The sequence below is a fragment of the Sciurus vulgaris genome (assembly GCF_902686455.1).
Source record: "Sciurus vulgaris genome assembly, chromosome: 2".
Lineage (NCBI taxonomy): Eukaryota > Metazoa > Chordata > Mammalia > Rodentia > Sciuridae > Sciurus > Sciurus vulgaris.
Genome location: NC_136462.1, coordinates 104075250 through 104093405, shown reverse-complemented (window position 1 = coordinate 104093405; position 18156 = coordinate 104075250). Strand labels below are relative to the sequence as shown.

The window sequence follows — 18156 nt, the reverse complement described above, 5'->3', positions numbered from 1 at the left end:
GCCTTCCTTCTTTTCCCATGTAGCCAGAATTTCAATGTTCTTTTTCTCATAAAAATAAAATATAATATTAACTGTTTGTATTCAACATTTGCCTTGAGCTTAACTAGTTTTTATTTTCTGTTTCTAACTGGAATAAATATGTCTTAAACTTCTTGATTCACATGAAAAAGAACTACATTGTTTGGATTGTTTTTTTTGTTTTAGTCTCGTAATTCAATGGCGATTCGTCAACCGAATCCAGAAGCAAATGGCTGCTTTTAAAGAGGTATTCATTTTCTTTTGTTTGCTCTTCTGTAATTACAAAGTAAAATCTAGAGTTTCAAATATTGGGCTTCATTGCATCTGAATAATATAAGTATATGACTTGCTTTATGCAACTATTTTTAATTACGTATTGACAAAATATTCCATAAATAGATGCTTGCTATTAAAATTCAATCATTCAAGAAGTCTAAACAATGAGCATTGACAGTCCACTTCAACACCTCTCAGTGCCCCTCACCTTTCTTTCCCCAGTGCCACTCTCCTCGCTTTAAGTAACCTTAGGAGAACACAGGAACTACACTGCTGTAGGGACAGTATGTGTTTTTTTGTTGTTGTTTTTTCCTGACTAGGATTACATCATGCATGTTTTTCTATGGCTTGCTTTCTTTCCTTATCAAGTATTTATTTACATGTCATTTCTACCCTTTGTGGTCACATTTTATTTATAATATAGATTCATAAGGTATTTATGCTTCCCCACCTGGTGGACATGTAGGCTATTGTAGGATACTCATTTATTTCTTTGTTTTGTTTTGTTTTTATTAGTGCCTTATAGTTATACATAATAGTGGGGTTCATTTTGACATGATCATAAATCATAAAAGTTTGTTCATTCTCAGTCTCCAGTACTTCCCCTTTGCTCTCCTCCTTCCCCAGACCACCCTCCTTTACTGGTCTTCCATTTATTTATTGGTTATTTTGTATTTTTAATGCTTGAAGGTATGATTTTATTATTTTCATGACTGGGAAGAGGGTAATCTCAATATAAGCATTTTTTTCTCCTTTGCTGAAATCCAAACAACACAACTCTGTCAAATGCAAAAGGCTATCTCAGTAATAGATATTTTCTGATGTAGTACTGGTTTTGCTCTTAATCTTAAATAAACCAAGTCTTTTCCTTTTTTTTTTTTTTTTTTTTTTTCATTTCCATGATCAGTTTGCTGAGCAAACCCTTAGAGTCCAATTTGTCTTGGCTAACACTCAGTCATAGCTCCCTCCAGGCAAATCACCCCACTCAAGCGTGCGGGTACATCAATCCCAGGGCTGCATTCCTCACAGCTCACAGAAGTCACAGGTGAATGAGGCTAAAGCATAAGACCCCCTGCTTGAGAGCTGCAGCTTGAGTTGCTGCTGAATAATATTCAATTTCTACAATAAATTTAATAAAACCTTCACTTTTCCTCCAAAAGATTAGCTAAAGAGGACAGGAAGTAATTCACTGGAAAGTGATGTTGTAGGTGACCACAGCCAATGCATAGTTTTGAAAAAGCCCTATGGCTGTGTATTTGCTTTTAAAAATAGATTTTGATAAGCTTCAGGTAAAAATAATTCAAAAATATCCATATTTCATTTACATATAACCAATATGTCATATTTGCATATAGGACTGAATTTTTATTGAATTTCTTCATATAAGGTCTATAGTTTAACTGGTAGGAAACTTTTTTTTTTTTTTTTAACAGATTGCATTTTGATTCACTACACAAATGGGGTGCAACTTTCCGTGTCTATGGTTGTGCACGATGTAGATTCATACCATTCGTGTAATAAGCACTCATTTCTTAAGCTAACTTAAAAGCTTCTGTTAAATATGAATCATGTACTTTTTCATTTATTCAGTATTGCACTCTATGTGTCTTTTGCTATGTGAGGCAAAAAAAACATAGTTCCTGCCATCAAGGAACATTTGATCTAAAGTGTGAGATGAACACAGAAGAGAGTGGGAGAGGTGAAGGAAGGACTAGAGGAATTGGGCAAGCATAAAGAGAAATGCCCTTCTGGGGGGAACAGCATGGGTGGAGTCTGTCAGGCTGGGCTGTATGCACATTAGAGAAAATACAAGCAGTGGAGTGTGCTGACTTGAGCAAGCCAGAGGGAAGGAATAAGCCTCCGGAGCTGACAGCACCAGATCCTCAGGGGCCTGTTTGTCAAGCGTAGAGCTTGGCATTCTCTCTGAAGTCCAGTGAGGGGAAGGATGAGGGGGAATTAAAGGCTGTTAAACAATAAAACACCAGGATTCAATTTACTTTTTAATCAAATCATTCTGCAAGTGAAATTAGGGAGGGCACACCTAGCCGCAGACTTCCCAGCAGTGGGGAAAGTGCTGCCTAGTAATAATATAGGTGAGAAACAGGAGTTTAGACTCTGGATGGGAAGAGCATTGTCCCCGCATTGCAGTGATATCCAGGACTGGATATTTAATGATAGGAATGATCTGGGGTGAGGATGTGGATTTGGGATCATTTGCGTTTGTGTCATGAAGCTGTGGACTAGAGAAAACAGAAAATGGAAAAGAGCAGTAAAGGTACGTGGCCACACTGGAGGCCTGGGAACAGGCATCTTCAGTGTTGCTCATGAACAGACAGTAAAAATGTGACTTCAAAGGAAGTTGACAAAGAGGGGCAGCGTGAGATATCAAGAGCAAAGGTTTAAGAACAAAGATGTTTTTAACAATATCTTACTGCAGAGAAGTCAAATAAGGAATGAGAAGTATTTATTAGCTATAGCTACAGAGCTGACTCTGACTTTTTCCAGAACAGCTTCAGGGAAGTAATAGTTTAGACCTCAGATGGCAATGGGTGGAGGGAGAGTCGGAAGATGAGCAACTGAATTCAGTAAGGGTATGTACTGTCAAGAACTTGGCTGTGAGCGTTGATACACGCCTGTAATCCCAGCAGCTCTGGAGGCTGAGGCAGGAGGATTGCGAGTTCAAAGCCAGCCTCAGCAAAAGCAAGGCACTAAGCTCAACTCAGTGAGACCCTGTCTCTAAATAAAATACAAAATAGGGCTGGGAATGTGGCTCAGTGGTTGAGTGCCCCAGAGTTCAATCCCTGGTACAAAAAAAAAAAAAAGAAAGGAAGAAAGGAAAAGGAACTTGGCTGTGAAAGAAAGAGGTAAAAGAGGCGTTTGGGGTTTTGTTTTTAAGGTAGATGTGGCTTGAACAGAGTTAAGTGGGTCAAGAATGAGCTAATAAAGAGAAGGAAGTTGATTCGAGATGACTCCCCAAGGTAGCAGATGAAGTACCTGTGGAGGCTGGCCTGAGGGAGGAGGTGATTCCCTTCTCATGCTCTGCAGTGGGCAGGATGGATGTCATGCTGGGTGGCCCACAGGCATGCAGTGGAAGAGGGAGTTCTATTCTGCATAATTACCTCCATTTTCTTTGTCAAATAGAAATTATCTTCTGTAAAGAAAGGGTGATGTCATGTATATCTAAAAAGAACAAATAAAAATTTTAAAGGGTGAGGTGGAGAGGAAGAGGTTTGAGAAGTAGGGGAATGTTTTAAAATAGCCACTTTGAGGAATAACGAATGATAACAGACTATGGGCACATATTTTTCCTTGTCAATATTGAGATATTAGTGAATAAATATATAGTGGTAAAAATTTATGTGAAAGGGAGATCTCTTCAGTAGCACCCAGAACATGAAGTATAAAAATGTCCACTGAGCCTGCTGACCAGGTTTTCAAATATATATTTTTTCCTACTAGGGATTTTTTGAACTAATACCACAGGATCTCATCAAAATTTTTGACGAAAATGAACTGGAGGTAAGAAAGGTTATTTTTATACTGAATCAGAAGTTTTGTGCCCATTATTTTTCTTGCTTACAGTTCTTATTACATTCTTATTATGTAGCTTCTTATGTGTGGATTGGGAGATGTGGATGTGAACGACTGGAAAGAACACACAAAATATAAAAATGGCTACAATGTAAATCATCAAGTCATACAGTGGTTTTGGAAGGTAATTTGAAACTTCTGTTTTCACAAATTACTTTGTAGTCGATTAAATTATATTTATGTGAACTCTTCATTAAGTATACTAGTGGAATACATATAGATAATGCAGAAAAATACGTAGCCCAACAAAAATTACTTTTGATTTTGTATATGTGCATACATCTTCTGGGTGTGGTCCCTACTGCCTTAAATATTTAGAAATAAGTAAGGAAGGTGTTCAGAATGTAGTAAATGATTATGACAGGCTGAAAGAGGCATAGTTTTTTTACTAAGGTGGTGATTCTCAAGAGAATTAGTAATAGCCTGTAGTGTGTTCTTGGGGACCACTGCTGTGTGCCATTCAATAACATCAATTAATGTTATTTTTAAAAATTCATGAGTCGGGACTGGGGTTGTGGCTCAGTGGTAGAGTGCTTGCCTAGCATGTGTGAGGCACTGGGTTCAATCCTCAGCATCACATAAAGTAAATAAAATAAAGGTACATGTCCATCTACAACAACAAAAAAAATTTTTTAATTAAACAAAAAAGTCATGAGTCACAGCTGGGCAGAGTGGTGCATACCTGTAATCCCAGCCATTCAACAGGCTGAGACAGGAGGATTATGAATTCAAGGCCAACCTCAGCAATTTAGTGAGACACCCTGTCTCAAAATAAAATAAGAAGGGATGGGAATGGAGCTCAGTGGTAAAGCACCCCTGGGTTCAATCCCTAGTACTCAGTAAACAAATGCAGGCATAAGTCACATCTGAAAAGATGTTTTTATTACTTCATTAGGCTGTAATCCCATTCTAAAGAGGTGACATAAAGGCTTATATATAAAATTTCTCAAGAGCTTATAAACTACCTACAAAAATAAATTCGAAGAAGAAAACATGCAAATTTAATAAGTGATTATGAATGCTCTTGCTAAATTCCGATAGCATATTTTTCAGGATGACTTTTTCCCTTTTTTTCCAGTACTATTCCCTAAATGAAGTTTTTATCTCATTTAGGCTGTTTTAATGATGGATTCAGAAAAAAGAATACGATTACTTCAGTTTGTCACTGGCACATCCCGTGTACCCATGAATGGATTTGCTGAACTATATGGTAAGGATTTTCCATAGATCATGAAAAAAATGGAGTGAATGCCAATTGTCTTCATGACTCCTTACTCTTCAAGTTCTATCATTTACACTAATGTGTTCGGCTTAATTTTAAAAAGAATCAAGATTTTTAGGTGACATGATCAGAAACACTGAAATAGGCCATTATTTGCACCTGCTAATCAAATGAAAGAGAAAGCCAGAAAATGGCTCAAGTTAGTTTCCATTCTTGAACTTTAAATTCTGTTCCCACTAAGCTTCTGATACAGAAGAAGCTAGGGTGATCGTTCAGGGCAGCATGTAAAGTTCCTTAGAATGTTAATTAACATACAATAGTAAACAAAGAGGATTTTTGCAAAATAAGCCTGAGGAAAAGCTGACAAGGAAAATACAGTGATGGCCTCTTATCTGAGGTTTTCCTTTCTGTGATTTCAGAGCCCTCAGCCAGCCACAGACTGAAAACATAAGTGGATATTTTGAGAGAAACAGACAATGATCACATGGCTCTTGTTATAATATACTGGTATCACTGTTCTATTTCGTTATTAGATATTGTTGTTCATCTCATACTGCGCCTAATTATAAACTTAGCTTTTGATCATAAGCATAGGAAAAAACAGTACCTATAGGGTTCAGTACCGCCTTCCATTTCAGCCTCCCAAGCCATTGGCACATTTACATATCAGAGTGTTTCGGGGAAAAGTACTATTTCTGATACAGATCTTAGCAGCTTTTCCCAAGTCATTGGAAAAATGTTGAGTTTTTTTTTTTTTAATTTATGGATTTCTGTGTTTTGTCTTTTAAGAAATATTATAAATAGCTGGTAAGGTACTATATAAAATTAAGTTTGAGAAAACAATGGATTACAAAAAGTATACAAGTGGAAGAAATTATTACATGGTATTTGTTTTCTAAAAAACACTTTTTGGAATTTTTTTTTAATTAAAAATCATAAATTTACATAGGGCAATGTTGCTTGATTCATTCTGTTCTTTTTTTCCCTTCCCCCCACCCCTCCCACCCCTCTTTTCTCTCTATACAGTCCTTCCTTCCTCCATTCTTACCACCCTCCTTATCCCTAACCCTAAACCTAACCCTAACCCTAACGCTAACCCCTCCCACCCCCCATTATATGTCCTCATCCGCTTATCAGCGAGATCATTCGTCCTTTAGTTTTTTGAGATTGGCTTATCTCACTTAGCATGATATTGTCCAATTTCATCCATTTGCCTGCAAACACCATAATTTTATCATTCTTCATGGCGGAGTAATATTCCATTGTGTGTATATATATATATATATATATATATGCCACAGTTTCTTTTTTTTTTTTTTTAATTGTAAACAAATGGGATACATGTTGTTTCTCTGCTTGTACATGGCGTAAAGGCATACCATTTGTGTAATCATAAATTTACATACAGTAATGTTGTTTGATTCATTCTGTTATTTTTTCCCTTCCCCCCACCCCTCCCACCCCTCTTTACCCTCTATACAGTACTTTCTTCCTCCATACTTGCCCCCCTCCCTAACCCTAACTCTAACCCTAACATTAACCCTTCCCTCCCCCCCTTTATGTGTCATCCTCCACTTATTAGCGATATCATTCGCCTTTGGCTTTTTGAGATTGGCTTATCTCACTTAGCATGATATTCTCCAATTTCATCCATTTGCCTGCAAATGCCATAATTTCGTCATTCTTTATGGCTGAGTAATATTCCATTGTATATATATACCACAGTTTCTTTATCCACTCATCAATTGAAGGGCATCTAGGTTGGTTCCATAGTCTGGCTATTGTGAATTGAGCAGCTATGAACATTGATGTGGCTGTATCTCTGTAGTATGCTGATTTTAAGTCCTTTGGGTATAGGCCAAGGAGTGGGATAGCTGGGTCAAATGGAGGGTCCATTCCAAGTTTTCTAAGGAATCTCCACACTGCTTTCCAGAGTGGCTGCACTAATTTGCAGCCCCACCAGCAATGTATGAGTGTACCTTTCTCCCCACATCCTCGCCAACACCTGTTGTTGCTCGTATTCTTGATAATCGCCATTCTAATTGGGGTGAGATGGAATCTTAGGGTGGTTTTGATTTGCATTTCTCTTATTATTAGAGATGTTGAACATTTTTTCATATGTTTATTGATTGCTTGTACATCTTCTTCTGTGAAGTGTCTGTTCATTTCCTTAGCCCATTTGTCGATTGGATTATTTGTATTGTTGGTGTAGAGTTTTTTGAGTTCTTTATATATTCTGGAGATTAGTGCTCTATCTGAAGTATGATTGGCAAAGATATTCTCCCACTCTGTAGGCTCTTTCTTCACATTACTGATAGTTTCCTTTGCTGAGAGAAAGCTTTTTAGTTTGAATCTATCCCAGTTATTGATTCTTGCTTTTATTTCTTGAGCTATGGGAGTCCTGTTGAGGAAGTCTGGTCCTAGCCCGACATGTAGAAGATCGGGACCTACTTTTTCTTCTATAATCTGCAGAGTCTCTGGTCTGATTCCAAGGTCCTTAATCCATTTTGAGTTGAGTTTTGTGCAGGGTGAGAGATATGGGTTTAGTTTCATTCTGTTGCATATGGATTTCCAATTCTCCCAGCACCATTTGTTGAAGAGGCTATCTTTTCTCCATTGCATATTTTTGGCGCCTTTGTCTAGTATTAGAAAGTTGTATTTATTTGGGTTTGTGTCCATGTCCTCTATTCTGTACCATTGATCTACCTGTCTGTTTTGGTACCAGTACCATGCCGTCTTTGTTACTATTGCTTTGTAATAAAGTTGAAGTTCGGGTATTGCGATACCCCCTGCTTCATTTTTCCTGCGAAGGATTGCTTTAGCTATTCTGGGTTTCTTATTCTTCCAGATGAATTTCATGATTGCTTGCTCTATTTCTGTAAGGTACGTCATTGGGATTTTAATTGGGATTGCATTGAATCTGTATAGCACTTTTGGTAGTATGGCCATTTTGACAATATTAATTTGGCCTATCCAAGAACATGGGAGATCTTTCCATCTTCTAAGGTTTTCTTTAATATCTTTCTTTAGTGTTCTGTAGTTCTCATTGTAGAGGTCTTTCACCTCTTTTGTGAGATTGATTCCCAAGTATTTTATTTTTTTCGATGCTATGGTGAATGGGGTAGTTTTCATAATTTCTCTTTCTGAGGATTCCTCACTTATGTATAAAAATGCATTGGATTTATGAGCATTGATCTTGGGCGTGCCTGCTACTTTACTGAATTTACTTAGGAGTTCTAGGAGTTTTCTGGTGGAATTTCCAGGTTCCTCTAAATATATAATCATGTCATCAGCAAACAGGGATAGTTTGAGTTCTTCTTTTCCAGTTCATATCCCTTTAATTTCTTTGATTTGTCTAATTGCTCTGGCTAGAGTCTCAAGAACGATGTTGAATAGAAGTGGTGAAAGAGGGCATCCCTGCCTTGTTCCAGTTTTTAGGGGGAATGCTTTCAGTTTTTCACCATTTAGAATGATATTGGCCATGGGCTTAGCACAGATGGCCTTTACAATGTTAAGGAATGTTCCCACTACCCCAATTTTTTCTAGTGTTTTGAGCATGAAGGGGTGCTGTATTTTATCGAATGCTTTTTCTGCATCTATTGAAATAATCATGTGATTCTTAACTTTTAGTCTGTTGATATGGTGAATGACATTTAATGATTTCCGGATGTTGAACCAACCTTGCATCCCTGGGATAAAACCCACTTGATCGTGGTGCACTATCTTTTTAATATATTTTTGTATGTGATTTGCTAAAATTTTGTTGAGAATTTTTGCATTGATGTTCATTAAGGATATCGGTCTGAAATTTTCTTTCCTCGATGTGTCTCTGTTTGGTTTAGGTATCAGGGTGATATTGGCTTCATAGAATGAGTTTGGGAGGGTTCCCTCCTCTTCTATTTTATGGAATACTTTGAGAAGTATTGGAATGAGCTCTTCTTAAAAGGTTTTGTAGAACTTGGCTGAGAACCCAGCTGGTCTCGGACTTTTCTTTGTTGGTAGGCTTTTGATGACCTCTTCTATTTCATTGCTTGAAATTGATTTATTTAAGTTGTGTATGTCCTCCTCGTTCAGTTTAGGTAATTCATATGTCTCTAGAAACTTGTTGATGTCTTCGAGGTTTTCTGTTTTGTTGGAGTATAGATTTTCAAAATAGCTTCTAATTATGTTTTGTGTTTCACTCGTGTCTGTTGTGATATTTCCTTGTTCATGCTGAATTTTAGTAATTTGAGTTTTCTCCCTCTTTCTCTTTGTTAGTGTGGCTAAGGGTTTATCAATTTTGTTTATTTTTTCAAAGAACCAACTATTTATTTTGTTAATTTTTCCGATTGTTTCTTTTGTTTCAATTTCGTTGATTTTGGCTCTGATTTTAACTATTTCCAGTCTTCTACTACTTTTGGTGTTGGTCTGCTCTTCTTTTTCTAAGGCTTTGAGCTGTAGTGTTAAGTCGTTTATTTGTTCATTTCTACGTCTTTTGTTGAATGCGCCCCATGAAATAAATCTTCCTCTAAGCACTGCTTTCATAGTGTCCCAGAGATTTTGATATGATGTGTCTTTGTTCTCATTTACTTCTAAGATTTTTTTTATTTCCCTCCTAATGTCTTGTTATCCATTCATCATATAATAGTGTATTATTTAGTCTCCAGGTATTGGAGAAGTTTCTGTTTTTTATTCTGTCATTTATTTCTAATTTCAATCCATTATGATCTGATAGAGTACAAGGTAGTATCTCTGTCTTCTTGTATTTGCTAACAGTAGCTTTGTGGCATAAAAGGTCTATTTTAGAGAAGGATCCATGTGCTGCTGAGAAGAAAGTGTATTCATTCTTTGTTGGATGGTATATTCTATATAAGTCAGTTAAGTCTAAATTGTTGATTGTGTTATTGAGATCTATGGTTTCTTTATTCAATTTTTGTTTGGACAATCTATCCAGCGGTGAGAGAGGTGTGTTAAAATCACCTAGTATTATTGTGTTGTGGTCTATTTGATTTCTGGAATTGACAAGGATTTGTTTGATGTACATGGATGAGCCAATGTTCGGGGCATAGATATTTATGATTGTTATGTCTTGCTGATTTATGCTTCCCTTCAGCAGTATGTAATGTCCTTCTTTATCCCTTCTGACTAGTTTTGGCTTGAAGTCCACATTATCTGAAATGAGGATGGATACTCCAGCTTTTTTGCTGTGTCCATGTGCATGGTATGTTTTTTCCCATCCTTTCACCTTTAGTCTATGGGTATCTCTTTTTATGAGATGAGTCTCTTGCAGGCAGCATATTGTTGGATTTTTCTTTTTCATCCAATCTGCCAGTCTATGTCTTTTTATTGATGAATTCAGGCCATTAACATTCACGGTTATTATTGTGATATGATTTGTATTCCCAGTCATTTGGCTTATTTTTGTTTTTTGACATGATTTGGTTTCTCCTTTATTTGGCTATTCCTTTAGGCTAGTTCCTCCCGTTGCTGATTTGCATTGTTGTTTTTCATCTCTTCCTCATGGAATATTTTGCTGAGAATGTTCTGTAATGCTGGCTTTCTTTTTGTAAATTCCTTTAGCTTTTGTTTATCATGGAAGGATCTTATTTCGTCGCCAAATCTGAAAGTAAGTTTTGCTGGGTGTAAGATTCTTGGTTGGCATCCGTTTTCTTTCAGGGCTTGGTAAATGTTGTTCCAGACCCTTCTAGCTTTTAGGGTCTGGATTGAAAAATCTGCTGATATTCTTATTGGTTTCCCCCTGAATGTAATTTGATTCTTTTCTCTCACGGCCTTTAAAATTCTGTCTTTATTTTTTATGTTAGGTATTTTCATAATAATGTGCCTTGGTGTGGGTCTGTTGTAATTTTGTATATTTGTAGTCCTATAAGCCTCTTGTACTTGGTTTTCCATTTCATTCTTCAGATTTGGGAAATTTTCTGATATTATTTCATTGAATAGATTGTTCATTCCTTTGGTTTGTTTCTCTAAGCCTTCCTCAATCCCAATAATTCTTAAATTTGGCCTTTTCATGATATCCCATAGTTCTTGTAGATTCTGTTCATGATTTCTTACCATCTTTTCTGTTTGGTCAACTTTGTTTTCAAGATTAAATATTTTGTCTTCAATATCTGAGGTTCTGTCTTCCAGATGTTCTATCCTATTGGTTATACTTTCTATGGAGTTTTTAACTTGGTTTATTGTTTCCTTCATTTCAAGGATTTCTGTTTGTTTGTTTTTTTCAGTATCTCTAACTCTTTATTGAAATGATCTCTTGCTTCCCGTATTTGCTCTTTTAACTGTTGATTGGTGCGATCATTTAATGCCTGCATTTGCTCTTTCATCTCCCCCTTCAATGCCTGCATTTGCTCTTTCATCTCCTCGTTTGCTTCCCTGATTGTTTTAATTATGTACATTCTGAACTCCCTTTCTGACGTTTCTTCTGCTGTGCTGTCATTGGGTTTTATTGATATAGTATCTAGGCTTGTTTGGGACATTTTCTTCCCTTGTTTTCTCATATTGGTCAGATGTCAGTGGGACTCTGTGATATTGCAGATTTCCTCTATTGGCTTATAGTGTCCCTGTAGATTTCCAGTGTATCACCTCCCAGCCTTCAGTAGCCTGAAGTCTTGGGGTAATGCAGTGCTTCCGAAGAAAGCTGCCCCTAGCCCACTACTGGTTCCAGGGAGAGAGACCTGGAGAGGTCTCTGGCTGCCCTGCCCTGGTCCCAGAGGCTGCTTGCGGGTCAGAGGTCTCCGCTGGCTTGGGGACTGTGGCTGGCTCTGTGTACAAAGGCTCTCACTGGGCGGTCTGCTCAGAGAAGCTAGCCTAGAAAGGCACTTCCCGCCGGAGGGAGCCGGGCTGCTTGAGGAAGTCCCCGGCTGCCCTGTCCTGGTCTCTGAAGCAACCTGCAGGCGGGCTGGAGCTCCCCACGTGCTGGCTCAGGGACTTGGAGCTGGTTCTGTGCAGAAAGGCTCTCACTGGGGGGCCTGCTCCAAGAAGCTGGAGAATCTGGCCCTGTGGGAGGAGCCCTCTGCTGGAGTGCTCAGGGCTGCCTGGGGGAGACTCTAGCTGCCCTGCCCTACTCTAATAAGCCGCCTGAATGCGGGCCTGCCGCCCGGGCGGAGCTTCACGAGGTGGGGGAGACTCACCCCGTGGTTCTATTTTAGTCCGAGTCTCTCAATGCCTCCCCTTCTTGAATCCTGGGTTCTGGAGCGACTGGAGATGCAGTCACCCTCTAGTTCGCCATCTTGGATTGCCCATGGAATTTCTTTGATATTACAAAGATTTAAAATTGGAATATGTTAAACAAACAACTGAAAATAACTATCAAAATACAAAAGATAGCCAGACATGGTGGCGCATTCCTGTAATCCCAGTGACTCATGAGGCTGAGACAGGAGGATGCAAATTCAAGGTCAGCCTAAGCAACTTTGTGAAACCCTGTCTCAAAATAAAGTTTTAAAAAGGGCTGGGGTTGTGTCTTAGTGGTAGAGCACTTGCCTGGCATGTGTGAGGCCCTGGGTTCGATCCTCAGCACTGCATATAAATAAATAAAGGTCCATTGACAACTAAAAAATATTTTTAAAAAAGGGTATGAGGGACAAACCTTTAAGCAAAGGTGTAGCTAAATTTGGAGTCCTTCTTAGAGCAATAAAGAGTTGTTTCTTGGGAACTAGAAGTCAGGCACTATGCAGGTAATTGCCAAGCTAAATTTTTCATGCAAATAGAAGCATTCGCTATCTGGTGGCTTACTAGCCCTCTGTCTTCTTGGCATACCTGCTCTCCTTGGGAAGCTTATTTAGATGTGTTTGCATAACATGTCAAGCGGCTGCCACTTCTCTACACAGCGTTCCCACTCAGAGTGGTTATTAGCTTTGCTACTAGCCATTTGCTACTAGCCATTCCTTGCCTAACTGGAATTCTTAGTCTTTGTCTTTTTAATGGACTCACCATACTCCCTTGCCTTTATCTTCTCTAGCCAGTAAGTAGAGAAAATCTAGTCACCACAGACAAATATCCCTTTCCATCTCTAGCTGTTCCACCTTCCTTCTCTCATGCCTACAGCCATCTGCTGATTTAATGAACTGTTTGGAATTTGAGGGAAATATCCCACACACAGAGCCAGTCATTTGTATTAAATATAAATGCAAATTCTTATCTATTTATAGAAAGAAGTAATGGTTGCTTTAAAATGCTAGTATTATAACCCAATATAATATAGCCAAAATGTATGTTATGTTTACATCAGTTAACTTGGACTCTTCACATTAGATGATTTGGGTAAAAGAATCAAGAGTGTCTATAATATGATCCTACGTTATGGGAAATGATGGCAAAGACTGAAATTTTAACTCTGAACATAAATGTGATGGGTGATATGTGAAAACTAATGCTTTTGAGAGAACTTTAATATTGAGAATACTAAATATTTTTAGTGCTTCTTCTGGCAATTATACACACACATTTGGATGCAATTACAGATATGAAGAGAAGTATGGAAAGTTACAGATTAGGTTGTCAACACTGATTATCTGGTGGTTGGTGGATTTTGAAGATTGGAGAAAGAAAAGCTAAGTTAAAACTCAGAAGAAAAAAGAGAGATGGTTTCTAGAAATGTCCACAATGAAAAAAAAAAGTGTAGACTGTGTAACAGGACCACATGCACATAAAATTCTCTATGAATATGCACATGCTCAAGAAAATAAATGACAATATTTACCAAGAGTTAATGGTTGGATTTCATATGATTTTAGATCCTTCATTATGTCTTATTCTATTATTTTAAGTTTTACAGTGACATTATTTAAATAATCAAAACAATCAAAGCTATTTACAGTGGAATTCAAAGAAATATAATCTCATTTTATCAGCATAACTATGAAGGAAATCATTCATAGAAATGCAGTTGTGTTCAGTACTAGCAAATCAGAAAAGCATCATCACATGCACCACACCAGAGACAGAGGGACAAGGTACTCACAAATTAAATGACAGACAAGGAATCCTCATTTCTTAGCTTGACAATGAAGCCATCAAGCACAAAGAGGCTTGGGTTTTAAAATATCTAGGGATTCCTGCTTAGAGTAAATAAAATCAAAGAAACTCTTCTTCCTTTACAGGCTCAAATGGACCACAGTCATTTACAGTTGAACAGTGGGGTACCCCTGAAAAGCTGCCAAGAGCTCATACCTGGTAAGCAGTTGTGTAAGCCCCTAATAGAACAAATCCTCAGAGAGTAAATTTCTTCTGAGTGTTCATCTACCTGTTGGTCTAGCCCCCTCTTGTGCTATGTTAGTAGCAGCTATGGAAGAGGCAACAGAGACACTAAACCAGACACAGGTATGTCTTCACCAGGTAGGCCTGGTCTCAAAGTCTAGGTAGCTGAATATCAGAGAGGCCCATCTCACCTGTTGACCATATGTTGTTGCCATTGCGCGGGTGGTGAGCTATCCCAGTAGGGAACAAAATGCTCCATTTCAGAGACTGAAATGGCACGGGAACTCAGATATTTGGACATCAAGGTAGGCACGGGAGGAATCCACCAAGGAGTCATGGGGAGAGTTCATGCTTAGAGTCCAGTCCTGCATGACTTCTGTCCCAGTAAGACGACGTCTGGAGGGCTGTTGGAACATACTCATCCCACATAGCCCTGTGTTTGCCACAGTGAGACTTGGTTTGCCAGTGCCTTTCCTAACCAGTTCCTCTCTGTTCTTTCAGCTTTAATCGCTTGGACTTGCCACCCTATGAATCATTTGAAGAATTATGGGATAAACTTCAGATGGCGATTGAAAATGCTCAGGGTTTTGATGGAGTTGATTAGATTATAAATAACAGTCTATGGTGTTTTTACTGCCACAGTTTTATAAGCAGAATCTTGATGTCAGGTTTTCCAGGGAACTGCTAAAACTTGGCCACTGATTCTTCCCAGATATTGGAGAAAATCATTTAAAACATTAGAAGAAATAGTATGACAGTTTTACTGTTAATTCAATCACTTTTAAGTAATGTTTTGCATTAATATAGTTACTTCATTCTATCTTTGGAGTTCACACTTCAAGATATAAGTCCTGTGTGCCTGAAATAGTGAATTTTGTCCATAACATTTACCTCTTTTGCAGTATTTGCCAGGCAGTTCTTTCTTAAACTACTGAAATTATAACTGTGAAGTATCTGTGATAAGTGTCATGTGTGAAAAGTTTGATGTTTTTTGAGAAGGAAAACTGAAATTTGGGGGGAAATACTTTAATATTGAGTAAACTACAATATATTTAGTGCTACTTATAGCTATTTATTATTTTAGTCTTGCCTAATGCACCTTACTGCCCAGATTTTTGGAAAAACCTTGGAAAATGTGTTACCTATATTTTTTTGTCAGTTGACTCATTTGCAAAAAAAGTCATTTACTTCTTCACTTTAAAAGTATTTGGCTTTTGTTAATAGACATCTTTACTAAACAAGGTCGTCGTTCATAAGACATGTGAAGCAAATTCTTCTTTGCAGTAGGTGAAAAGTACTAGACTCTCCTCTGGCCTATATATCCTTTTGGTTCATTGGTATAGTTATCACTTTTTCAAGTTTTAGTGTAATTAGAAGAACCCCTTCATAAAACATTAAAGCTCCACAAAGCAGTATTTCTAAATATGCCTTGAAGAACTGAGTTAAATGTATAGTACTTGCCTTTACTAGTCTTTCTTTATACTTGCACAATTATGTAGTAAATACATGTTTACAGGGTTTATTATGTTTACAGATTAAGCTAATTTCTGCAGTTGCATTTTTATATTTTTAGTATCACTTTAGTATAAAAAAACCAAATAATTTGTTAAAAAATAACCAAAGAAAAGTTAAATGCATAATTTGTACTAAATTTGTTATCACATTTCTTATATTTTCTAAAATACTGTTTACTATGAAAATGATGTTTTATTATCAATCCAAAGTCTTTCAGCAAAATGCTGCAGGTAGAATCCTACTATAACCAAATCGAAGCACAGAAAGACCTTGTGCATGTGCTCAGCACTGATGGAATGCCCGCCATGTGCACAGCGCTGTGCTAGCCCCGGGTAAGCTTGTCAGTGACCGTGACATCAGCTCAGTCTTCATCCTCAAGGAACTGACAAGTGTGTAAATGAGTTTGTAAACATTCAAAAGCAGGGGTGGGCAGAATAAGGCATATAGGTTCTAGTGCACCTGCAAAGATAAAGTATGCCAAGACTGTATTTATATGTTTTATACATTTATTGGAATGATTATATAGAAAATGCTCTTATAAAAAGTTAAATCTGTTTCTCAGTATATTATCTTGGTGATATAGGAATAATTGTAAATATATGTTTAAACATTCTTATATACATACAAATATTCTGTGAGACTTGTAAAGAGTATTTCTGGCCATTGGTGTAAGTTTCTTGGGGTATAACTTGAGTACCCATCAGCACCTGGTAGACATTTCAAATGACAGTAGCAAAACCACTTTCCAAACACTGCATTATCAGTTTGGTTTATGGAAAGAAATCCACAGATGAGCACACCCTTCACCATCGTGAGCAAGCCTTTAAGCACGACCACCAGGTATAGCCCTAGTTATCATTTACCAACTGTGTGAACTGAAGCAAGTTAACTTCTCTGGGCTCCTGTTTCTTCATCTGTTAAGTGAGAATAATCATGCCCACCCTTGCTAATGTGCAAGATTGTTATAAGTTCCTGAAAGATGAAAAATTAGAAAGTGATTTGTAAAGTATTATAATCAGAAGATGTTTTGTTGCTAGCCATCTAACTTTCAGATCAGGTGTCCCAACTGTCTATGCTCCCAAAGAAGAATCTCTTCATTTAAAAATGACTTAGAGTAAATAAAGATGTAGATACATATCTGATACTGACTATATACTTTTATATATGTGCACATATGTGTATCTATATATGGAGCTTGCCATCAGAAGCCATCAGAATTCATTTTCTCCACATCAGCAAAGTAATATTAACATGGGCCAATGCATTTTGGAAATGTCCTCATTATGTAGAACTGAATGTGAAAGCTGTTTTTGTTAAAGCAGGATTATACCTGGTTTTTATAATATCACTTCTGTGAAATATCAGATATTAGGACTTCAGAAAACATCATGCTTTTTATTCATCTGACTGATGCTCATTTGAATGATCCTATGACTCACATAGAACATGGTGTTAATGAGACCAGACTTGCTCCTGCCCACCCCCCACCAGAGACCATCATCCCCTTTATCTCCCAGGTGTGGGCTGATGGTCCAGAAGAAACCTGTATCACACAGCATGGCCCTTCATCACAAAGAGAAAATTGTTTCAAATGCATTCTCTGCTGGAGATCCAGCAAGGTCATTTTCATAAAACAAGGACATCTGACTTATCCAGAAATTACAAGCACATCATTTTAGCCTATATTTTCTCTAATCAAAAAAAAATTTTTCAACAAAGTTGTATTATGAATGCAAGATTAAATGGTATTTGTTTTAGTTTTTATTTATAATGCTGAAGTTATTCCATATAAATATATCAAGTTAAACAATTCACTTTGATTATGAGCTATTTTAATTTTTTAAAAAATCTTATATGGTAAATTTCAAGATTAATGTGTCAAATTATATTGCATACTTTAATGTGCAAGATCATTTTTAAAATCTTGATTCCACAAATAAAGTTCTATTCTAATTTTAAAAACTGACTCATTTTTAAATAGAAATGTTTTTCAAGCCAGGGGTGATGTCTTCTAATTCTTCAATCTTGAATTTATAGCTGATGAACTAAGATAATTATAAATTTAACCACAGCTACTCAATCTCCACTTTACATAAAGGTCATGTTCCAAAGATCTGGTTGATAATGAAATGTTCAATAGAAGAAAAAAGTTCTAAATGGACTGGATTTCAGAAACATTGCTGCTCATGGAAGAGGCCAGCCTTAACCTCTTTGTAGCAATGTTAAGTCACTATTTATAACATTGTTTCTATGAGAAAAGGCATTCTGTCCGTTTATTTAGAGCCAAGCATCATTTCCTCCTTCCACTTAGGCACCAAGAAGGTTCTCAATAAGAAAGG

At 37.3% G+C, this 18156-nt stretch overlaps 1 protein-coding gene across 3 annotated transcripts in view; it reads left to right on the top strand.

The window, feature by feature from the left end:
- The window catches only part of NEDD4 (NEDD4 E3 ubiquitin protein ligase), a 129562-nt gene extending 111799 nt beyond the window's left edge, over positions 1-17763 (top strand). For 2 of the 3 annotated variants that reach the window (XM_079129881.1, XM_079129880.1), the window contains 6 exons: positions 205-265; positions 3754-3813; positions 3902-4009; positions 4999-5095; positions 14206-14278; positions 14804-17763. In XM_079129881.1, coding sequence (XP_078986007.1) covers positions 205-265; positions 3754-3813; positions 3902-4009; positions 4999-5095; positions 14206-14278; positions 14804-14906 — 502 coding nt within the window. In that variant the 3' untranslated portion in view covers positions 14907-17763. The remainder of the gene's footprint in view (positions 1-204; positions 266-3753; positions 3814-3901; positions 4010-4998; positions 5096-14205; positions 14279-14803) is intronic. The other variant, XM_079129882.1, reaches the window with a different exon arrangement.
- Positions 17764-18156: the final 393 nt, after the last annotated feature.